This window comes from Hippopotamus amphibius, chromosome 11, assembly GCF_030028045.1.
Source record: "Hippopotamus amphibius kiboko isolate mHipAmp2 chromosome 11, mHipAmp2.hap2, whole genome shotgun sequence".
Classification (NCBI taxonomy): domain Eukaryota; kingdom Metazoa; phylum Chordata; class Mammalia; order Artiodactyla; family Hippopotamidae; genus Hippopotamus; species Hippopotamus amphibius.
In genome coordinates, this window is record NC_080196.1 from 76,215,841 (window position 1) to 76,235,834 (window position 19,994).

The window sequence follows — 19,994 nt, forward strand, 5'->3', positions numbered from 1 at the left end:
GAAGACTAAAAACATACAGATATGATTGTAAATCGAAGAAAATTTAAAAGAGGACTGAAAAAAATACCAAGTATCTTTTCTGTTGCTTCTTTTTCAGAGTAAAGCAATGCATAAGTAACTACACAGTAACCATATGATAAATCACTCTAAAAAGTAGGGAAGACGTAATTCCTTTTGTGTATTGAAAATTGATATTAATTAGGAGATGAGACAACCTAGTCAGCAAACAGTATTGAACACCTACTATGTATTGAGCACTACCCTATTGCAGACACTAGGAAAACCACAGTGATCAAACCAGTAAAAGTTCTTTACCTTATGGAGCTCATAATCTAGTGGAATTGTGGCATCCAAATCAGTGGCATTTTTTGATATTCTTATACCTCCTTAATATAACTTTATATTTATGGAAAAAGCAAGTAAAATGAATTATGTCATTGATTTAAATCAAATAAAAATCAAAAAAAAATATATGTAAAGAATTTCTATAAATAGGTAGTTTTATTAGAAGTAGTGTTATTTCTGTATCTTTTTGAGATCTGTATTGTTATCTGTGGTTCTGCTACAGTCTGCTTAGAGTTAATGTACTTAAACATTTTGAGAGCTTTTTCTAATCCTAATAGCTCCTATTTTGTGCTTACTGTAAAAAAAGAAAGAAAAATTGAAGTCTGTAGAACTTATTGTTTTCTTCACTTTCCCTCTTCCTACCCCTTCTTTACTTCCCACCCCTAAAATACCAAGAATACTTTTATTCTGAACTGACCTCTATGACCTGCCAAGTTTTAAAAAATTATATAACAGTTATAATTCTTTTTAATTTTTTTGCCTCTCCAATTTTCTTTGGCAGAATTTCTTACCATTTTGCAAATAATAGTTCTTTTGGTAGTTTTACCACTTACATGTCTGCAAATTATAATGACAATCTTCACCATCTGTTCCTTGGCTGCGTGGGAGCAGGGTACAAAATAGCTTGATTTTTTTTGGCAGAATTTCCATGAGCTTCCTGATCTTACTCATTCTTAATTTAGAGGCACAAAGTATTAAGATTGTAAGATTACTTTTCCACTCATTTGGGATAGAATTAAAGAAATGATAGGAAATTAAAGTTAAAGACAGAAGAAATGAAAAGACCTAAACGGTGTGCTGTGATTCATACTGCTAGCAAATGACAATGTCAGGACTCAGGTTAATTCTGTTTGACTCCAGCATCTTTGATCTTGTGAAATACCATGTAGTATTTAAAGATTTCCTCTACTCAGTATTATATAGACATATATGATATGCAGTTACTTGTAAAACACCTTGCCGTTCATGATCTCACTTCAAATAAGATATTGTCATTACTTAATCCACCTTTAGCTGATGGGAGACACTTAAGATGGTAACTGTCAGATCATGTGGTGAATTTTCAGTAGTTAAAAACAAACATAATTAATTGTATGCCCATATATGCTGCTTTAGGTTCTGTGGTTCAGTTAAGTCTGGTGTCCTCTCTTAGAATTTTACATTCTCATGAGAGAGATCATCAGTGCAGGCTTCATGAACAAAGAATTTAGGAGCTAGCAAGCTTTAGGGGCTTAGGGGTTTAGACTTCCTCAGCATTATATTGGTCTCTTTTTTAAATATAAACTTGAAGAAAGATTATCTCTTTTTATTTTCATAAAGGATGTATATCATAAAATTTACCATTTTAACCATTTTTAAGTGTGTGGTTCAGTAGCATTAAGCACCTTCAGATTGCTGTGTAACCACACCACCGTCCATCTCCAGAACTTTTTCATCACCCCAAACTAAATCTCTGTAACACATTAAACCATGAGTCTTTATTTTCCCCTTACCCCAACCCCCAGTAGCCACTATATTCTACTTTCTTTTTCTATGAATTTGACTGTTCTGGCTACCTCAAATAAGTAGATTCACACAATCTTTGTCTTTTTGAGATTGACATTTCACTTAGCATGTCTTCAGAGTTCATCCATGTTATAGCATGTATTAGAATTTCATTCCATTTTAAGGCTGAATAATACTCCATTGTGTGTATACAGCACTTTTTTTTTAATCCATTCATCTATTGACATACTCAGAATGCTTGTCCCTTTAGCCCTTGTGCGTAATGCTGCTCTGGTCATTGATGTACAAATCTGCGTCAGAATCATTGCTTTCTATTCTTTTGAGTTAATTTTTGTATGTAGCGTTAAGATAAGAGTCAAACTTTATTCTTTTGCATGCAGATATCCAGGTTTCCCAGCACCATTTGTTGAAAAGACTGTCCTTTTTTCCTTAAATGCTCTTGGTACCCTTGTCAAAAAACATTTGACCATATAACGCAAGGGTTTCTCTCTGAGCTCTCTATTCTATTCCATTGATTTACTTGTCTGTCTTTATGCCAGTACTACACTGTTTTGATTGTGGTAGCTTTGTGGGAGGCTTTGAAATCTGAAAGTGTGAATCTTCCAACTTTGTTCTTGTTTTTCAAGATTGTTTTGATTATAGGCATACCTCGCTTTATTGTGTTTTACAGATATTGCAGTTTTTTACAAATTGAAGGTTTGTGGCAACCCTGTGTGGTCAGATGATGTTTAGCATTTTTTAGCAAGAAAATTTTTTTAATTAAGGTCTTAATTTTAAATTGAGGTTTTAATTTTAATATTTTTGAAAACATAATAGTATTGCACACTTAATAGATCACAGTATAGTATTAACATAACTTTTTTTTAAATTAATTTTATTTATTATTTTTTGTGGGTACACCAAGTTCAGTCATCTGTTTTTATACATATATCCCCATATTCCCTCCCTCCCTTGACTCCCCCCCCACCCTCCCTCGAGTCCCCCCCACCCTCCCCGTCCCAGTCCTCTAAGGCATTTTCCATCCTCGAGTTGAACTCCCTTTGTATAACTTTTATACACACTGGGAAGCAAAGAAATTTGTGACTTGCTTTATTGTGCTGTTTGCTTTATTGCTGTGGTCTGGAACTGAACTCTCAATATCTCCAATGTATTCCTGTATTTGGGATCCCTTGAGATTCCATACGAACTTCAGAATGGGTTTTTCCGTTCCTGCAGAAAAGAATAGTGGAATTTTTATAACAATTACATTGAATGTGTTTCCAATTTGACTGCCTTTTATTTTATTTTCTTGCCTATTTGCTCTGATTATAACTTCCAGTACATTGTTAAATAGCAGTAGTGAAATTGAGCATTCTTCCTTGTCTTGTTCCTGATCATAGGGGGAAAGCTTTCAGTCTTTCCACATTGTGTATGATGTTGGCTGTGGGTTTTTCATTAATACCCTTTATTATGTTGAGGAAGTTCTCTTCTAAGCCATGTTGATTGTTTTTTTATCATGAAAGGGTGTTGGATCTTGTAAAACACCATTTCTGTGTTATTTGAAATGATCATGTGGGGTTCTTTCCTTCATTTTGTTAATGTGATGTATTATGCTGATTGACTTTCATGTGATGAGCCATTCTGGAATATATCCCACTTAATCATAGTTTATAACCCTTTTAATGTGCTGCTACATTCAATTTGCTAGTATTTTATTGAAGGTTTTTGCATCTGGAGATACTGGTTTGTGATTTTTTTTTTTTTCCTTGTGGTATCTTGGTTGGCTTTGGTGTCAGAGTAATTCTGCCCTCATTGGATGAATTAGGAAATGTTTTGTCCTCTTCTGTTTTTTGTAAGATTTTGAGGATTGGCATAAATTCTTCTTTATATGTTTGGTAGAATTCAGTTGTGAAATCGTCTTGTCTTGGACTTTTTTCTTTGTTGGTAAATTTTTTATTGTTGATTAAATCTCTTATTCAAATTTTGAGTAGGTTATTGAATAGATTAAATCTATTCAAATTTTCTTTTTCAAGTAAGTTCTGGTAGTTTGCGTGCTTCTAGGAATTTGTCGTTTTATCTAGATTATCTAATATAGTTGGTGTACAATTGTTCGTAATTTTTAATTGTATCCTTTTTATTTGTAGAAGGTTGGTAGTTATATCCCCACTTTCATTTCTGATTTTAGTTATTCATGTCTCTTCTCTTTTTTTCTTAGTTTAGTAAAAGATTTGCTAATTTGATTCATCTTTTTAAAGAACCAATTATTTGTTAATTTTCACTGTTAATTTGCTATTATATATTTTGCTTACCTGCATTTTAATCTTTATTATTTTTTTCCTTCCTCTAGCTTCGGGCTTGGTTGGCTCTTCTTTTTCTAGTTTCTTAGGGTGTCAGTCTGGGTTGTTGATTTGAGATCTTTCTTTTTTTGTAATATAGACATTTACAGCTAAAGTTTCCCCCTAAATAGTGCTTTCACTAAATCCCATAAGTTTTGGTATGTTGTTTTCATTTTCATTCATCTCAAAGCATTTTCTGTAGTCTCTTTTTTGATTTCTTCTTTGACTCATTGTTTAAGAGAACATTGTTTAATTTTCCACATATTTGTGAAACTTTGGATTTTCCTCCTCTTATTGACTTCTTGTTTCATTCCATTGTGGTTGGAGAAAATACTTTGTAGAATTTCAGTCTCTTTAAATTTATTGTTTTCTTTTGAACTAACATATGGTCTGTCCTGGAGAAGTCCCATATGCACTTGAGAAAAATGTGTATTCTGCTGTTGGTCTTAGATTGTGCTTTGTATATCTGTTGTATCTATTTGGTTTATGGTGTTATTCAAGTCCTCCATTTTTTAAATTCATTTTCTCTTTAGATTTTTTTTGTCCACTATTGAAAGTGGATTATTGAAGACTCTATTAGAACTGTTTCTTTTATGTCGTGTGTGTGTGTGTGTGTGTGTGTGTGTGTATTTGGAGCTGTGTTGTTGGATATATGTTTATCATTGTTGTATCTTCTTGATGAATTGACCATTTTATCAGTATCATCAATGTGCAATGTCTTCACCTCACACCAGTCAGAATGGACATCAAAAAAAGCCTGCAAATAATAAATGCTGGAGAGGGTGTGGAGAAAAAGGAACCCTCCTACATACACTGTTGATGGGAATGTAAATTGGTGCAGCCACTATGAAGAATAGTATGGAGGTTCCTTAAAAAGTAAAAATAGAGCTACCATATGATCCCAGCAATCCCACTCCTAGGCATATATCCAGGAAAAACTCTGATTCAAAAAGATACATGCACCCCAGTGTCCATTGCAACACCATTTACAATAGCCAAGGCATGGAAGCAACCTAAATATCCATCGACAGATGAATGGATAAAGAAGATGGGGTGCATATATACAATGGAATACTACTCAGCCAGAAAAAAGAATGAGATAATGCCTTTTGCAGCAATATGGATGGACCTAGAGATTATCATACTAAGTGAAGTAAGCCAGACAAAAGCAAATATCATACGATATCGCTTGTATGTGGAATCTAAAAATTAAAAATGATACAAATGAAGATATATATAAAACAGAAATAAACCCACAGGTATAGAAAACAAACTTATGGCTACCAAAGGGGAAAGAAGGGGAGGAATAAATTAGGAGTTGGAATTAATAATACACACTACTACATATAAAATAGATAACCAACAAGGACCTACTGTATAGCACAGGGATGTCTGTGAATCTAAAGTGAGTCTCCATACAGCACATATAATTGGATCAATTTTTAATCCATTTTTCCAGTGTCTACCTTTTAATTGGTGAGTTTAATTCATTTAAATTTAAAGTGAATACTGTATAGAAAGACTTCTATCATTGCCCTGTTTGGTTTCTGTGTCTTATTTTTCCTTTTTGTTCCTCAATTATATTATTGCCTTCTTTTGTTTAATAGATTACCTTTCTGGTTTGCTGTTTTGATTCCCTCTTCATTTCTTTTTTTTGCATATTATTTAGTCATTTTCTTATAGTGACTACCCTAGGCATTACATTTAACACCCTAAGTTGATGTCAAACTGATACAATTTACTGTCAGTAGCAATAAAAATTGCTCCTATACAAATCCATTCCCTCCCTTTAGTTGTTATTGCCACAGATTACATCTTTATATATTGTGTTCTTATTAACATAGATTTATAATTGTTTTGTGCATTTGTTTTTTAAATCATATGTGGGGGGGAGTAGAGTTACAAAACAAAATTTCAGTAAAGTTGATTTTTACATTTACCTATGTAGTTATCTTTACTGGTATTCTTTATTTCTTCATAAGGCTTAAAGGTGGTGTCTAGTATCCTTTCATTTCAACCTGGAAGACTCCCTTTAAAAACATTTCTTATAGGACAGGTTTACTAGCAGCAAACTCTCAGCTTTTCTTTACCTGGGGATCTCTTTTTTATTTATTTATTTATTTATTTATTTATTTATTTATTTATTTATTTATTTAATTTATTTATTGGCTGTGTTGGGTCTTCATTGCTGCACACGGGCTTTCTCTAGTTGTTGCGAGCGGGGGCTACTCTTCGTTGTGGTGCGCAGTCTTCTCACTGTAGTGGCTTCTTTTGTGGAGCACAGGCCCTAGGCGCGTGGGCTTCAATAGTTGCGGCACATGGGCTCAGTAGTTGTGGCTCACGGGCTCTAGAGCACAGGCTCAATAGTTGTGGCGCACGGGCTTAGTTGCTCCGTGGCATGTGGAATCTTCCCACAGCAGGGCTCAAACCCGTGTCCCCTGCATTGTCAGGTGGATTCTTTACCACTGTGCCACCTAGGAAGTCCACCTGAGGATCTCTTAATTTCTCCTTCAATTTTGAAGAATAATTTTGCCAGTTATAGAATTCTTAGTTGAGAGTTGTTTTCTTTCTGCACTTTATTATTATTATTTTTTTGGCCGTGCCGCGCAGCATGCAGGTCCTAGTTCCCCAATCAGGGATCAAACCTGTGCCCCTTGCAGTGGAAGCATGACGCCCTAACCACTGGACCGCCAGGAAATTCCACCAGCACTTTAAATGTCATTCCACTACATTCTGGCCTTAAAGGTTTCTGCTTAGAAATTGGCTGTTAATCTTACTGAGGATCCCTTGTATGTGATGAGTTGCTTCTTTGTTGTTGCTTTCAATATCCTCTGTGTTTGTCTTTTGAAAGTTTAGTATAATGTGTCCTTATGTGGATCTGAGTTCTTACTTGGAGTTCATTTAGCTTCTTGGATGTGTAGATTAATGTATTCCATTAAATTTAGATCGTTTTCAGCGATTATTTCTTTAAATATTCTTCCCCTTTTTCTCCTTTCCTGGGACTCCTGTAATGTGTATGTTGTTCCACTCTATGGTGTCCCAGAATTCCCTTAGGCTCCATTCACTTCTTTTTGCTCCTCATACTTAATAATTTCAGTTTTCCTATCTTTGAGTTCACTGGTTATTCTGCCTGCTCAAATCTGTTGTTGGACCTTTCTAGTGCATTTTTAGTTTCAACTTTTGTGTGTTTCAGTGCCAGAATTTACATTTGGTTCTTTTTTCTTTTTATTAATATATTCTGTTTGTTAAGGTATCATACTCCTGGTTTCTTTTAGCTCTTTGAGCACATTTAAGACATTTATTTAAAGTCTTTGTTTAGTAAAACCAATGTTTGGGTTTCCCCAGTGAAGTTTTCTGTTGTTTTCTTTATTCCCTGTAAGTGGGCCATACTACTTTTCCTGTTTTTTTACATGCTTTGCTGTTTTTTTGTTGTAAACTAATCATTGTGAACACTGTAATGTGGTGACTCTGGAAATCAGAATTCCCTCCTTTTAGGGTTTGTATTGTTCCTTGTAGGTGGGCTCTAGTCACCCATTGGTTTAGTGACTTTTTCAAGCTATTTTTATAAAGTCTGTGTTCCTTGTGTGTGCTCACTTAAGTCCCTTTTCCATTATCTCAGCCATCAGCCAGTGACAAACATCTCCTTAAATGCCACAATTTAGCAGCCTCTTTCTTCATTAAACATTGCCTTGCTTGTTGTAAGTTTTTTCTTAGATTTCAGAGTTCCAGAAAAGTTGCTTCTGATAGTTTTGTGAGCTTAATGGTTAGTTACTTCAGTTGAGGGGCAGCTTCTTAGAGCTCCCTACTCTGCCATTTTGGTTACATCAGCTGGATTCTTTTTTATGGAACATGATTCCTATATTACTAGTTATTTATTGAAAGGTAAATTTTTATAAATGGAACACCATATATTGATGGTAACTCAGTAAAGCTAAATTTATCCTTCATTTTATCTTATTATTATTTATTAGTTCTGGCATGATTATATGGTATTATGTAAAGGCTGAAGATCTTAATTTAGAAGCAGAAATAATTACTTTTATAATTTCCCCAGGATTTCCCATACTTGTATCTCAGTATTTAAGCAGATCGAATTTGTTTCATTTTAAAATTAGTCTAAAACAGTATGTCATCTGTAAAAAGACTAGGTCCATCTGAAACAGCAAGAGAAAAATGCACCAAAATTTGCTCTGTTTTCTTTTAAAATCTGTCTTATAAAGTAGGATTTCTCAGCCTCAACACTAGACCTGAGAAATCTTTCTGGTGTCAGTTATCCTGAACGTTGTAGAATGTTTAGCAGCATCCCTGGTGTCTATCCACCAGATGTCAGTAGCATCCCTCCCCCAATTGTGACAACAAAATAATGTACACAGACATTTTTGACATATTCAGACATTGTTGAATATCCCCAAGGGGCCAAAATTGTCCGTGATTGAGAACCACTGTTTTAAGGTAAAATTTGTGCCAGGACCATGTACTTCACAAGGAGTGACAATCTTTTTCTCCCATTTTACAAATGATACAACTGCTATAAGGAAGCTAGCATCATCTAGTCGGGCAGTTCTTTTGGCCATTAAGGAAAGAAAATGGTGGAAGTGCTCTTTTCTCATTCGCTGTTAGTACCACAGCTTCTTTTGGTTAAATATGTTGTTTCATTCCCAAATTTATCTGATCGTTCACTGTATCTGAGATGCACCACAATAGTTATTTCTTGCCTAGAATACCCAGATGATTCAATAGAATGATTCCTTTATGTGAAAAATTAAGATTGTAAAACCAGGTCAGTTATTTTTTTGTTTACTCTTCTTCATCTTTTTCTCTAAAGGAACATGAGATCATTGTATCTAAAATAATTATTGAATATTTCGGTGATGTTTTATTATACTCCTGTATCTTTAAAAACCGTTTTTCCTGAAATTTATTTTTAGATGTACTTTCAGTAGCATATTTAAGCTCCAAAAGAAGATATTAGTAGCACTAGTTTCATGTGGTATTTTCTTCTGTGTCATGAAGATTTGCATTGCCACATACAGTTTTATGTTATTAAATATATGTGGGTCTTGCTGATTCTGTGTTCAGATTTTCTATACCTGCCCTTTTTTCCTAACAGCCATTTCGTAAATACTGCACTGAGTTGTCCCGTAATCATTTAATTCAAGGAAGGTAACTAGTCTGAAAATGTAATTAAAAATGCTTTCAGTATCTTGTAATAACCTATAATGGAAAGAAATCTGAAAAAACCATGCACACACATACACATATATGTATGTGTATACATATACACACACACATATAACTGAATCACTTAGCTATACACCTGAAATAAGTACAGTATTGTAAAACAACTTCAATTAAAAAAAAAGAACTGCTCTTATAGAGATATTGAGTCAGAGGGAGGGGAATACTGATCATCTAGACTCTAGATGAGTAAAACTATTTCAGTAACAAATTATTAATTATACCCCAGACTGCTAAGAAGTAACTTTGATTTCTAGTTTGCTGTAGAGCAGATTAACAAGCAAAATACTGCTTTTGAAACTAATCAACTCTGAGTACAATTTATTATGCTATATAATTTCTGAAAAGTCTTTTCTGTAGCCCTAAATGCTTTTGCATGTGTTATATAGTACATTATATTTTAAAACAAACCTTAACAATACTTGACTTGTAATATTCAAATTAAAGTATAGATGATAATTATAGATGGCTTGGAAGATAGTTGGTTCATGAATTACATAATTAATGATCAATACCTGTTGATTAATAATCCTAATAAAGCTTACTGTAATAGATTCAACCCATTTGGAATTTGTGGTTCACAAATTATTTGTATGTAGGAAATCATTAGTACTTGGTACAGAATCATTTTTTCACTTTGTATTAAATTTGAAGTGAACTAATTTTGTTTCTGTTTTTAGCTGTAGCGCCAGTTGTACCTGATTTAAGTAGTGACATTGACACAAGTAACTTTGATGACTTGGAAGAAGATAAAGGAGATGAAGAAACATTCCCTATACCTAAAGCTTTTGTTGGCAATCAACTCCCTTTTGTAGGATTTACATACTATAGCAATCGTAGGTAAGTATGCTACACATTGACTTTTGGGGTAGGTACTGACTTTGTTGTAGTCATATTATTTTCTTAGTAGGGATATCTAGAAATCACTTTAAGGACATTTAAAGTAGATTTAGTGGTGTATAAAGAGAGATATTAATATGCCACTTTTCAACAATGCATGATATTTCTAGTCTTTCATATTGAATATCTTTCAAACTCATCCATGCTCAGGATATTGTTTTCCAGAAATTCTTTGCTGAATGATACCCTATATATCTTCAAGTTACAACAATTAATAGGTCAAGAGATTCTATTAATACTGATTGATATTTTGATTAATCGTGTCATCTAAAGAGTTCTGGTTTTATCATAGTTTGGAACAATATATAGTTTTCTAGCAGTATCATCACTATATTGACGTTACAAAAGGCCTATAATTTTTAATTCTTCAGAAATTGATTCCTCCCTAAAACTACTAAGTGAATTTACCATGTTTTATATCATTTAAGACCTTGTGACCTTGGGCAACTAACTTTCATTTTTTATGCCTCCATTTCCTCAAAAATAGGGATGGCGGGGATAATAATAATAACAATACATGTCTCAGAGTTGTTGTAAGAGTTAAAGTAAACGAAAACACAGCAAAACACTTAGAACAGTGCTTTGCATGGAATAAGCACTCAGTGTTAGTTATTATTATCATTAGTATGAGCTAATGTTAGTTTTAGTCTTTTCTAATGGACTTCAGATACAAGTTAAACATTTAATGTTATTTTTGTATGCTGGGCATGCATTTATTCATTCAACAGACATGTTTGACAACCTACTTTTTGTCAGGTATATAGTAAGCACCAAGTTGCCGGGAGAAGGATTAATAAGATACACTATCTTCTCTTGAGATGTTCGTATCCTAGTGAGGAAATGGATAAGTTGTACAACGTAGGTTGGCAGGTACTACATGATAGAAATCTTAAACAAAATGCTATACCAATATATAAAAGTGAACTATATGGCAACATTAACTGGGTGTGTTAAATCTGCTTGATAAATTTATTCTAAAATATATACTTCTAATCAAATTATACTCCATTAGAATGGTATTAGATATTAGAATTGCTTGGAGTAATGATTAAATTTGAGGTTATTATAGCTAACCTTTGAAAGTGAAGCATCATATCATTTTAGTCAAAACTTTTTGTAAGAGGTTAATTCAGGTCAAGTTTAGAAAACAGGAATTAACTTTAGTCTTGCTTTATGAAATTTATCCAATAATCAACTGTCAGGCAATAATTTTGTTCTTTTGATGTTAGAGTACTTTTGTTGTATCACCAATCAAGTAGGTAGGACTTGAGTTTTGACCCCTGTAAGAGAACAATATTTTAATCCTTCTTCCCTTCCTAATATTCCATGAGTATAATATTGGAGCTATTTTATATTAAAATACACAGAGAACCTTCAAAGTGGTGTTTGCTGCTGTATCCTTTCTTTTTTTTCTCTCTTTTTTTTAAATTTTATATTTTTATCACTTATTCTCTGACTTGGTTTCTGAAACACTCAAGATGTTGATATAAACATCCCTCCCCCTAGTGTTTTTGGATTTTCTATAGTAGAGTCCAGTAGTTAATTACTTTTTCTACACAAAACTAATTACTTTTTGTACACAAAGGTAATCTTGAATTAAATAAGCATTATATACATACTATTTGTACTATTGACACATTGTCATATAATAGATTATGTTCTGTGATTTTTCCTTGTATTCATGTTTTATATCCCAAACTAATTTCTAAGTTTCTTAAAAGTAGAAATTGTACTCTGTTCTTAAATATCACTACCTTATTGAGTAATATAATGTTGTTTAGTAATTGCTTTTTACATGTTTGGTTGAAGGTATGGTTGCTCTTACTAAAGAAAGAATCAGCAAAATATTAATATGTAATATGTAAGAATTGCATGAAATTAAAAACTTCTGAAATTCTTACTTCTGAAATCCAAACATACAAGGATAGAGATCTTTATTGTTGAAGTATAGCTGAATTATAAGCATTTTAAAAACAACCTTAAACTTTTAGCTGTATTCCTAAATCTAACACTACCTTCATAAAAAGTTTACCTACATGACCACCTTCTATATAAAAGCAACAATATAATATGAAAAAGAACCTCGAAAGGAAAAAAAAAAGATGAGAAATGGAGGAATGAATGGACATGTACATTGGTATCCTTAAATTTCTGGTGCTGCATTCAGAGAACTTTATGTTACTAACTTTGCAGAAGGCTAAACATCGACTTTACTTCTATAGCATATTGTATTTAGAAGATAAATTAGAGATCAAGTAGTCTGATCTATCTCATTCAGATTCTGCTGGTGTTGCTATATGCGTTTATTTACATCACATAATGCAGAATCTCACGCTGAATTTCTGTGACATTTTATAGTCAATGGAATTAAATTGTATTATATCTAGAAGTTGTTGTTTGTTATATGGGATCTTTTCTCTACAGACCTGCTACATAGCCCTTGTTATTGTCTTCTGAATATTTGATTCTCTAGTTGGTCTGAATAATTTTCCAAGAAAACATGGGACGTGACATATTTCCTGCTGTTTCTTGTAAAGCACTGCTATATATGTTTAATGGTAATTAAAGGACACTTGATTATCTTCTGTTTTTCACTATGAATTAATATCTAATGTGTTAACAACTGCCCAGTAACAGCTGTGAAGTATACTGTAGTTATTTGATCTCTTTTTGAGGGAGCTCTAATGGTTAACCAAGATGGTGACTGTAGTGGTGGTGATGTGGATGTAGTAATAGTGGTAGTTGCAGGATAGTGAAGGAAGTAGCAGAAGTATCTTACCTTTACCTAACATTTGATAGTGTAGAAAAATTTTTTATATGATCTATTTATATCTGTTTGGTAATCTTATAAGATATCTAAAGATGACCTCTGAAGATCACTAATATATTTGTAATTCTAAGTTTATATTGAATTTAACAAACCTTGCAAGGCTTAGAGTCACAGAAGATTAGCAGGACATCTTCAGAACTTTGGTTCTGTTATTTCAACCACTTGCACAAAAACTCTTAACTTTTTTGCCCAGAAAAGCAATATCATTCCTCTTTTTTTTTGGCCTTGCCATGCGGTTAACAGGATCTCAGTTCCCCAATCAGGGATTGAACCTGGGCCAAAGCAGTGAAAGCGCTGAATCCTAACCACTGGACTGCCAGGGAACTTCCCGGCAGTAACACTCTTGACTAGAGGATAATTGGGGGCAGTGGAGAGGAATTATGCACATGTCTGTAGATGTCAACAATTCCTTATCCCTAATTCTAAATCCAAAAAGCTCTAAAAACAAAGTTTTTTTTAGTTATTTGTTTGGTGGCAAAACCTGCCATAACCTGCTCTCATGGCCAAAAACCTAATCTGAACTAACTTGAGACTGTTTTATGGTTTTTATTTATTCTCTTTGGTATGAATATTCATATATTTTGCTGCAAGAATATTAAGGTATTTGATTACAAAGTGCTGCTTCAGACCTAACTGGGGGGTTTATTTAATATGTGTGTCATTTCTGTGTTATGTTTCTAAAATAAAGAATTAAGAACCTGTGCTCAATTTTTAAAAGCAGAGCAAGTACAAAAGATAGGCATGTAGTATTTGTTACTAGTTGTTACTAGATATTAAAGAGTTCTTGTTTTCTTTTTAAAACTTTTTTCCTCCCAGATACTTATCTTCAGCAAATCCTAATGAAAACAAAACTAGCTCTAATGTGGATAAAAGCTTGGTAGGTGTTTTCTTATTGTTATTTTTTTAAAAGTTGTTTTGTGGATAATGTGTTTTGTATGCATAATACTAAGTAAACATGTATTGCTTCTGAATATGTAGATAGTGATCTTAAATTTTTATAGCACTTTTTACCTACTATCTCCTCACCTGTTTGATTTCTTGCCGGAAAATCAAATGACAGTTAGTAAACTATACAATGCTGCACAGATTGACAGAGGTGGTCTTTTTAATCTTTGGAATTAGGAATTTATAGTAAATCATTGTATCAGTAAGGGTCTTGACAAGGAAACAGATGGCACATTCAGAAGATTTAAATGAGAGTTTTTTTGTGTGTGATAAAATTTACATAACACAAAATTTACCATTTTATCATTTTTAAGTGTATGGTTCAGTGACATTTAAGCACCATCACATTGTTATGCAGTCATCACCACTATCATTTCCAGAACTTTTTCTTCATCCCAGACTAAAACTTTGTACCCATTAAAGTCTGCATTCCACTCTCCCTCCAGCTCCTAGTAACTACTGTCCTTACTTTCTGTCTCTATGAATTTGATTATTCCAGATACCTTATGTAAGTGAAATCCTACAATATTTGACTTTTTGTGATTGGCTTATTTTACTTAATGTCCTTAAGGCTCAAGCATGTTGTAGCATCTATCAGAATTTCATTCCTTTTTAGGGCTTAATATAGTCTACTGTATGTATATACCACATTTTGTTTGTTTATCCATTTAGTGAAGAGAGTTTAATGAAGGGACTATTAATGGTGCTATAAGCAGGTTCAAGGGGAGCAATAAATAAAGGGAGCTAAAGCATCCATTGATTGACAGCAATGGGAGGCCAGTCTGAAGGGACAAGGAGAGACAAATCTTGTTACCACAGCTCAGAGAGAATGCATAGAATCATGAAAGAGGAGCATAGAACACATACTGCTGCCAGAGCCACAGTAAGGCAGGAAGAGTGTGAGGAGAATGGATATTTCATTTCTCTCAACTGATTTCTGACTGGTGTCTTCTGTAGGCTGAAACCAACCCTAAAAATATAGGACAACAGCCCAGGTAATGCAGTCTGTAAATTTCAGGACCAAAAAGGGCAGAGGATGGATCTTCAAGGCTGAAAGGGAGAGGTGGCAAATGGACAAAAACCAGTACAGTGGGCACCGTCTAATTGGACCACTGAAAAGTGCATTACTGTAGGAAGTAAATATTAGAGACATGAGTTCTTTTTATTGTTAGAGTAGGTCATGTTCGGGGCTTCCTAGGTGGCACAGTGGTTGAGAATCCGCCTGCCAATGCAGGGGACACGGGTTCGATCCCTGCTCCGGGAAGATCCCACATGCCGCACAGCAACTAAGCCCGTGCGCCACAACTATTGAGCCTGCACTTTAGAGCCTGTGAGCCACAACTGTTGAGCCCATGTGCTGCAGCTACTGAAGCCCACTCGCCTAGAGCCCGTGCTCTGCGGCAAGAGGAGTCACGGCAATGAGGAGCCCACGCACCACAATGAAGAGTAGCCCCCACTCAGCGCAACTAAAAAGAAAGGCCATGCACAGCAAAAAAAGACCCAACACAGCCAATAAAATAAATAAATAAATTTATTAAAAAAAAAAAAAGAATGGGTCATGTTCATGAGACTGAGGATTAAAAATTTTTTTACTTGCTTACATTGGGAAGGTCCTTTTGGGTTAACCAGGACTTTTCTTAAATATACCGGCAATAATTACCTGGCCATCCTTAGAGCATTCTTTGAGCCCTTTGTGTGCTGTAACCTCCATATTTGTAACTAAGATGAGTAGGCAACAACCATTTGTAAAAGCTGATAGAATTCTTCTCTTTCTCCTCCATATATTTACTCTTAAATGTGAGAGAACATGCAGTGGGAAGGGAAAGTGAGAAAAAGGGGGATGAACTATGTGAGTACCTGTTAGCTGTGTTATGGACACTTTTCTCTTTTAAATTCTCATCCCAGTAGAGCTATTTGCCAAATTATATAGCTAATAGGGGCTCAAAAATCTTCAAAATTAAAGCACATTTGACCTGGAGATGGTGAAAATAAGGAGCTGCTGTAACCCTACTCTCACTGTATTACATAACTGTAAGTTTATAGGTACATTAGGACTTAAAAAATAATTCAGTGGAATCCTGTTTTCTTTGAGCTGGTCTTGTTCAGTGGTGATTGTCAGACGGTTCTGTCAGTGGCTTTTATCTTTGCTGTGGTTAAGACCACAGGGGAAGAAGAAAACACTTGTGTGCCTACTATTTCTGTTAACCTACAACTAAGTACAAAAATCAGCTAATTTAGTTTTCAACTTTTCCGTGAAAGCCTTCTAGCAGAGATGCTAGTGAACAGCTTTGCAGTTGCTAAATGTTGAATATTTTTCATCCCATATCTTTTTTTTCTTTTTTGCTGTCTTTGACACTGACCTATCCATCCTCCTTGGAACTTTCAGAACGTTCATGTTCTCATTATTTCCTTCTTTTTCTCTTTCTGCCTCTGGATTTTATTTTCAGTCCTCTTTGAGTGATCTCCTCCTCCTCCGCCCCTTAATTATTAAATGTTTCTCAGGGTAGTTCTTTTTTTTTTTTTAATGCAACTTACTTTTTTTTAAAGAGAACTTTATTAATTTTTTGGCTGCATTGGGTCTTCGTTGCTGTGCACAGGCTTTCTCTACTTGCAGCGAGTGAGGGTCACTCTTCGTTGTGGTGCGTGGGCTTCTCATTGTGGTGGCTTCTCTTGTTGCGGAGCGTGGGCTTTAGGCATGCAGGCTTCAGTAGTTGTGGCACACTGGCTCAGTAGTTGTGGCTCATGGGCTCTAGAGCGCAGGCTCAGCAGTTGTGGTGCATGGGCTTAGTTGCTCTGTGGTGTGTGGGATCCTCCCAGGCCAGGGCTCAAACCCATGTTCCCTGCATTGGCAGGAGGATTGTTAACCACTGCGCCACCAGGAAGGTCACTCTCAGTGTAGTTCTGATCTTGGCTCTCTGCTTAGTTAATGTCATGCGTGTCCAGCTTGCTCCTCTGAGCTCCAGACCTGAATCTTTTTTCTCTCTCTGACTGGGCTTCTCTTCCTGCACATCTTTCAGACACCTTAAGCTAGGCCAAAGCCAAATCCATTCTTCTCCTCGCTCCATCCCCTCCCCAGCAATTTTTTGTGTCACCCATCTTTTTTAATGCTACTCTGTTCTTATTTCTAATCAGTTACTGAGTTATAAAGTCTGCCTTCTGACTGACAGTTATCCATTTCCTCTTCATTTCTATAGCTTCTGCCTTATGTCAGACCTGTATAGTCTTTTTGCCTGAATTGTCTATTAATTGGTTGCTTTGTCTAGAGTTTCTCTGCTCTCTAGTCTATTCACCTTATTATTACTGAGGTGATGTTTCTAAAATGCCATTACTCTGTCATTTCCCCTTTTAAAGTGTTAATAGGTTAAAGTGCCCAACTCCTTTTCTGCATATGAGGTTCATAGGCCCACCCGCCCTTTCAGATTTTATGTGATTCGTTTTCCCTGTTATGTTCTGTGCTCTGCCTAGACTTGATTTCTTCCCATTTTCCAATCATGTTTTCTTTGTCTCTACTTTTGGACTCATTCAGTTTTTAGCTAAAATGCATTCCTTCTTTCACTTCCTCTGCTTGGTAAATACCTCTCTTCTTATAGGTCTTATGTCAAACATTCCATCTTCCTGGTAGAATTAGATTACTTCTCTTCTTCAGTACACCTTATATATAATTTTATTATACCTACCACATTATATTATAATATTTTGTGTATATGTCTTTGGGTATTATAGGTTCTTTTCACCCTCCTATTCCCCTGTGCCCCACTATTTAACTATTATCTTTATGAGAACAGGGACCAAATCTTCTTAATTTTTGTATTACTAATGCCTACCACAGCACCTGACATATCAGTAGGTGTTGGGAAAAAATGCTTGTTAAATTAATAATAACAATTTCAGATGGAAAGGAAAAAGGTAAGATTGGATCAGATAATTCCCTTGTAAACAGGTGTAAAATGGTAACATAAACTTGCTATTTAAAATTCTCTATGAATATTCTTAGTAGAATGAGTTTTTTTGTTTTTAATTAAAGCAGGAAAATTTGCAAAAAACAATTTATAAGCTGGAAGAACAGTTGCATAATGAAATGCAATTAAAAGATGAAATGGAGCAGAAGTGCAGGTGAGAATATATTTTATGTTTTTCACATTAAAAGTTGTATAGCAAATGCTTATTTTAAAGCTTGTACTCTATAAACCCTTGAAAGTAGATGGAAGTAAGGTGGAGATATAAAGATTGCTACTGATATATATCCAGTGAAGAATATTCACTTATTGCCTGGTTTATTGATTTTCTCTTCCATTTTAATTAGCTGATAGAAAGGGAAAATTAGTTTATGTTAAATAAGATGCTTTCTAAAATGTAAATGTTGTTGAAGATTAAAATTCACTAAACTTTTGATGTGTACTCAGTTTCCAATATGATTCTCAGAGCAGTATTTTTTCAGAATTTTTTCCTGGTGAGTGAAAATGTAATAAAAGCCTATATATTTATGAAAATATAAAATGATCAAGATAATTTAAAATAACCTAGCATAATGTTGTTACTTGTTAATTACAAACAACACTTCATAATAATATTGTTAGTGAATAGTATTGAATAAATGGAAAACAGGAAACAGATTAAATATTCAACAAATGGAATTGAAAAAGCTAGCAATTTTGTGATGGGGGAGAGGAAACAAGTAAACTGTTTGCTGCCTACAGTTCCTTATAGATTAAATATTTAAGCATCTAATATAAGCTTTTTTTAGAAAAGCACTTTAATGTAAGGAAATAATTAACTGAACCCAGTATTTGGAAGGAATTTCTAGGTATAAAACATAGAAATAAGGAGAGGAAATGGATAGATATTATTACATAAACGTTGAGCAGTTTCTGTAATTAAAAATTAAAAGGCAAGTGACAAATTAATGGTAGTTGTGGTGGTAGGGATCAGTACAAGGAAGAAATAAGAGTGGCCAAAGTTGCCAACAATCATATGAAAATGGGTGTGTGTGTATGGTGGGGGGGTGGCCTGATATGAGACTGGAAAGTTCAGTAGAGTCTAGATCTTAATAGACTCTGTCTTTGAAAAGCTAAGAAATTTGGGATTTATCCTAAGGGTGATGAAAAAACATTAAAAGTTATTAAACTTAAAAGTAAAACAAAATGTACGATGGAATATTACTCAGCTATAAAAAGGAATGAAACAGAGCTATATCTAATGAGGTGGATAGACCTAGAGTCTGTCATACAGAATGAAGTAAGCCAGAAAGAGAAAAACAAATATTGTATGCTAACTCATATATACGGAATCTTAAAAAAAAAAAAAATGGTACTGATGAATCCAGTGACAGGACAAGAATAAGGATGCAGATGCAGAGAATGGATTGGAGGACACAGGGTTGTGGGGGGTGGGGGGCGAAGGGGAAGCTGGGAAGAAGTGAGAGAGTAGTATAGACATATATACACTACCAACTGTAAAATAGATAGCTAGTGGGAAGTTGCTGTATAACAAAGGGACATCAACTCGATGATGGGTGATGCCTTGGAGGGCTGGGGCGGGGAGGGTGGAGGAGAGTCGCTGGAGAGAGGGGATATGGGGATATGTGTATAAATACAGCTGATTCACTTTGATTTACCTCATAAGCTGGTACAAGAGTGTAAAGCAATTATATTCCAATAAAGAGCTTTAAAAAAAAAGTAAAGCAAAAGGTCAAATTTGCTTTTAAAAAAGAACTCTGGTTAATTAGGCAGCATTTAACATTTATTCAATTAAATGAGAATGAGGGAGGAGGATAAGTCAAGGAGGATTCCCAGGTGGAGTCCTTTACTTAGGGACGATAGAGGAGAAGCAGGTTGGTATTGTGTGTGGGGGTGGGGGCGGAGAGGGTAAGTTCAGCTTTGGACATGCTGAATGAGGTATTTGGTAAGACAGCCATG

The 19,994-nt window shown here is 34.6% G+C and overlaps 1 protein-coding gene across 1 annotated transcript in view; it reads left to right on the forward strand.

Moving 5' to 3' along the window:
* ROCK1 (Rho associated coiled-coil containing protein kinase 1) overlaps window positions 1-19,994 on the forward strand; it is a 151,107-nt gene that overhangs the window by 68,758 nt on the left and 62,355 nt on the right. The window contains exons 10-12 of the mRNA XM_057698670.1: window positions 10,085-10,244; window positions 13,951-14,011; window positions 18,104-18,192. Coding sequence (XP_057554653.1) covers window positions 10,085-10,244; window positions 13,951-14,011; window positions 18,104-18,192 — 310 coding nt within the window. The remainder of the gene's footprint in view (window positions 1-10,084; window positions 10,245-13,950; window positions 14,012-18,103; window positions 18,193-19,994) is intronic.